Raw genomic sequence first — 5130 nt, 5'->3', positions numbered from 1 at the left:
TACAGCATGAACTCAATAAGATGGAAGACGCCAACTCGGAGGAACAAGGAGGTATGCTTAAAACTGTTGATATCACTTAAATCTTATATTTGTTCTGTTTTGTTTTCGTACAAGGCCTTTTGAGTGATTTAAGTGGGAAAATATCGAACATTATTTAGTAATAAACATTTGACCTAAAAATGAAAGACGGTTCGACCGATCATTAATAATTTTAAAGTTCGAATCCTTGACTAAAATGTAAACATATTTAACATTTTCAAAGGATGGGAATTTTTAAACAACGTTGGAACGGCGTCAACAATATGACTATACTGACAGGGCAATAAGCTATAGAAGACGGACATTTTTTCGCAGATCGAGTCACACCGTTTGTTCAAGCATTGCTTTATCTGCCGAATAAAAATAATTTTGAGAATAGGGCAATCCAGTTTACACTGGCACTTTGAAAAGACTGAGAACCTTCCCAAGATGAGCATTCTTTTGGAGCTCTTTCAGGTGATTTTCGATGTCAGCCGGATTTCTAGTGTTCCTCTTTACGTTGATGCAAGTGTCGGCATTTGTTGCCGACATAACCTGCATCGTAGAGGTCCCAAATGAAATTATATATAACGCAATGCATGTTGGTTTAGCATTGGAGGAATCTCTTCAGTCTCTTTGGTTATGTCTTAGATCTTGCTGCTTACAGAGGTGCTCACGCTCGAGATGAAAAACTTAAATTTGTCGAAAGCTTGAACACGCGGCTCAACAGGGGCTGAATGCTTAAACCTGACATCGACATGGCTTTGTTAGTATAGGTATCAAAAGGTTTTCTAAAAACGTTTCCACCCCGACGGCAGCTGTTCTTGATGATTTCCATTCGGCAAAACGGTAATTTGCCGTGTGACTCAATCAACGCGAAACGAATCCGCCTAACAGCCCAACTTCGATATATTAAAATTCAGGCTGAAACAATAACATCACGTCGAGGCGTCGGAAAATAAATTGTAGAATTTATTTAACAATTATCCCACGAATTGGATATGAGATGATAAATAGCCAACGAGGCGTAGCGCAGAGTTGGCTATAATCATTTCACATCCAACAAGCCGAGTGGAATAATTCTTTTATTAAAAACAATCAAGAAATGTTGCTAGATCTTGCTGATTTCGCTGGCGGCAAGAATAAGAAGAAGACAATTTAATGATCTCCTTTTCTTGGCCGCTAAGCCAATTAAATCCCTCGACTTGCATTATATATATACAGTTATCCAGGCTTTGTAGTTACTTCCCTTCTTAGAAGAGAAATAGCTACTATGTCATCGAGTAGTAAGTCCGTATGTGAACCAATCGTCGGATTATGCTCTATTCCCGAAGTTGGGTCGAGTTCACAACGGCAGGTTGGCGAGATCTCAGTCGGCTTCATTCGTAGATCCTTGTATTTCAATTCAAAATTAAATGGCTGCCGCGTCTTTCATGCGTGATTTTTCGTGATGGCAGTTTGTAGTTTTTGGAACGAAATCACAGGAGAAATTACTGTAAATCAAAAGAAAAACTTCTAAGAAACACTCGGCTGCTTAAAAAGACGAAATCAGTGAGTTCATAGGGAAGAAATGCCTGTTCTAGAAACATGCGCGATGGGATCAAGATCTGCAAATCATCACATGAGCTGTCAACGTTACGTTCTCGGAAATTTTTGTGTCCTCCTGGGAATCCACTTTACAAAGTATTACAGGTTTGAAAATGAATTTCACCGTGTTTTATGTTAAATTAGTCGATTTGTTATATTTCAGATAGCTTTGGCAAAATTTTCGAAAAATGAGAAATTGTATTTTACCGTAATGATTCGATTTAGCGCCCGGGGCGCTTATTTACAAAATCGGTCAATTTTAATAAAACCTAGGGATAAAATTGATCACAGCATCAAGCATGCGTGGCGAAGATCTTAACAGAATCTATGCAGCCATTCCCGAGATTTTCGCAAAACAAAAATGTGAAATTACAAGCTAAGTTGCTCTTCTTATGTGAAGTTATAGGAGTACTCGTGGTGTTGAAAGTCAAAGACGTTAAAAAAGTATGCCTTTTATAATTCTGCACCAAGTTCTTCTTACGCCCTCAGTAATTCTATATCTGGCCGGGGAGATCAAGAAACGCAGCGAAAACTCAATCGTGTATTTCCTCTTTAAAGCTTTAACAGGCAGGTTCTTGGCGAGGACGAGGCGGAACCTTTTGCAGTTTGGAGTTATGGTACTTTGCGAAGTGAAAAGAAACTCAGCTCACTACGTTAATTATGGCTGCTACTGTGGATTTGGAGGAAAAGGAGAGCCAATTGACGATATCGATAGGTAAAAAAAAAATTTATTTTAAGTGCGAATCTAAAATGCAAAGTCCTCCCAAACGGGGTCGAATGTGTGACCTTCTGATTACCTTGGATACTGTACCAAAATTAAGGTGGGCTCTACCTGAATTTGAGTGAAATTTGAAGAGGTTTTAAGAATGGATAGAAGAAAGAAAATGATTTTTGGAACACTAACAGACAGTCGATAACCACGCAAGAGCACCCCAGGTTGCTAGTGGACTAACTTGGTATCCGTCTATTAATTATTAACTACAAATTCTAATTTTAAAACTTCTATAAATCTTCAACATTTCCTATTTCTTTTAATTTTACCAATCCTTCAAGAAAAATTATTTCCTTCCAAATATACCTAGAAATTACCCAAAAATTCATAAAAACACCCCAAATCATTGATTTGTGTCATGAATGGAGGGTTTTTGTATTGCTTGAAATGCAAACAAGATATTTCCATTTGACCGATTTTAAGCGGCGTGAAAACGGCTTTCAGGTGAACCCCCACCTTAAGTCTAGGCTATTCTTCTTCCATGTCTTAATTGTTGACAGTAATTTTTCCCTGAATGAAAATTTTGACCTCTCACAGGCTCTTCAATCGATCTTTCGGAGGGAAATATTTGAAGACCGCGTGGAACGACGGAATTTTTTCGTGGAATACCACCCGTTGCATACCGCAGAATGTGCAGCGGGTTTGTAGCTTTCTAATTGGCTGTATTCGCTATGGAATGGGATAAATAAACGTATATAATTGTTTTATTGCAACTGATTTGTAATCACCATCTTAGGTGTTGTTTTGAACATGACGCCTGTTACGACAAGCTGACTGACAATAACATTTGTAATGCGTTTCAACTGTACGCCGCCAAGTACGAGGTCAAGGATTGTACGAAGTGTGGTAAGTCGGTCCTATAGAATTAGTGGTGAATTAATCCAATACGTAGAGAAATTCTAACCTTTCAATTGACTGTATTTGCTTGAATAGAGTTATTTTTTTCTTTTGACTCCTGGACCCACATTTTACTGTATGTGTATGAGACACGTTCTATCTGTTAGTTTCCTTTGTCTCAATATGTTTAAAAGAATGTAGTTCAAATGGTCTGGATAAAAGCAGACTCAAAAAAGTTGTCAATTTTCTGTGAATATAGTTCCCTTTTCATATCTAGGGAGAAGGCGAAGTGAATATATTGGTGAATATTCTTCGAGGGGAATATTCACCGATCTTTACTAAACCTGAGACAGACAACTGTTTTAGTATAATTACTCTGGTGATTTTCAGGGAAAAAACAAAAACCATCCGAAAAATGTCATTTTGGGGGGGGGGGTGGGGTGGGGGGTTGTTTTAAATGTCAAGCGTCAATGAACTATGAGACGCGCAGTCAAGCGAGCACATGCTCAATCGTAATCACATGGTCAATCAATGAACTGCACATACCTCACTCAAGCAGACTGTCAGTATTCTGCCGCTTCAATGAGAACAAGCATTGACTTATTACGTGAATGAATGATGGGGTTTTTCCAACCCGTTTACTAAAATAGATAGAGATGAACAAGGCTGTTTGGTGTAAAACTCGAGGATGACACTTAGTCGCACAACCTCTTGTTGATGGCTTCACCGGCGCACTTCTAAAAATTGCCCTCGGACGAGCCAGCTGATTTAGGAAGGAGTTGTAAAAGTCCTTTTATGGCTTTGCTAAACGCCGTCCATGGTTTCCCAGATGCAAAATTTTTTTGTGTAGCGGTGACTTAAGATGATGAAAACTGAAACGTAAAACTTAGAGAGACGTTTTTTATTCTCGTTTACCTCCATGCTTTTAAATTCTGTCTTAAATTCGCTTTTTTCGTGAAACCATTCTGTCAAATAAAGAAAACTTTGCGCGAATTTAATTTGTTGTTTTCATTTTAAGTATCGACATTTCCAGTGCAATTTACAAGGTTTCACTTTTTATTACAACAAGCAAATGAAACTTTCATATCTTGCCTTCGAAAAGTGTTACCCCGGACTAAGCTGCATCTTCAGTACTTCTTTGCATTTTCCTTCATCATGTTTATTTCTTTCTTAGAAATATCAAGAAATCGCTAAGCGGCAATTTTGGATTTTGTTTTCTTTTATTGCTCCCGCTATAATCACCTCGCGCCAGGTAATTATAGCAGGATGTGGCCCAATCCTCGACCAATGAGATCAACAGAATCTCTATAATCACCCGAGTAATTATATTAAAGGCGATTATTGTCTCAAGGTCTCTGATTGAATGCATGGGGAGAGTAAACGAAGCCCTCCTAAGTTAACATATATCCAAAATATTGTTTGTTCACAAAAGTTGATTTATTATTGAACTAACGATAGGCTATTGTTAAGAAACAATGCTTCAGATATATCTCAACTTTGAAGGTCTCAGGAAGCTGTCCCCGTGCTGTGTGTGTCTTCTAGTAAGAATTGAGGATCTTGTTTGCTGGCGCATCGAGATTCTTCCGGCTACATTTCAGTGCCTCTTTAGAGTGTGTTTGACTGTAAAATAATTTTGCAGTGTCAACAAAATGATCCTGACGCCATATTGTTTCTATCTTTCGTTCTCAGAGTCAACACCTGTTAATTCTCACTGCCAGAAAGAGCTGTGTGAATGCGATGCTATGGCAGCAAAGTGCTTCAAAGAGTACGATTCCGAGTTCAATGACAGTCACAGGAGGTATGACAAATCGAAATGCTAGAGTGCTGTCACTGAACAAAAATGAAACAAAACGATTTGGATGAATAAATGACTTGTACGTCGTTTAAAGACAGGGAATAAAGCATCTTGAAAAATG

General features: G+C 38.3%; 1 protein-coding gene across 1 annotated transcript in view; it reads left to right on the top strand.

Moving 5' to 3' along the window:
• LOC146474970 (basic phospholipase A2 caudoxin-like) overlaps positions 1-5130 on the top strand; it is a 5364-nt gene extending 234 nt beyond the window's left edge. Inside the window, exons 2-5 of the mRNA XM_085116309.1 lie at positions 6-51; positions 2164-2320; positions 3114-3223; positions 4904-5130. Coding sequence (XP_084972435.1) covers positions 6-51; positions 2164-2320; positions 3114-3223; positions 4904-5034 — 444 coding nt within the window. The 3' untranslated portion in view covers positions 5035-5130. The remainder of the gene's footprint in view (positions 1-5; positions 52-2163; positions 2321-3113; positions 3224-4903) is intronic.

This window comes from Pavona decussata, unplaced genomic scaffold (assembly GCF_977016875.1).
Source record: "Pavona decussata unplaced genomic scaffold, jaPavDecu1.1 SCAFFOLD_87, whole genome shotgun sequence".
Lineage (NCBI taxonomy): Eukaryota > Metazoa > Cnidaria > Anthozoa > Scleractinia > Agariciidae > Pavona > Pavona decussata.
Note: the sequence above shows the minus strand (reverse complement) of the source record. Positions and strands in the feature narration are given on the sequence as shown.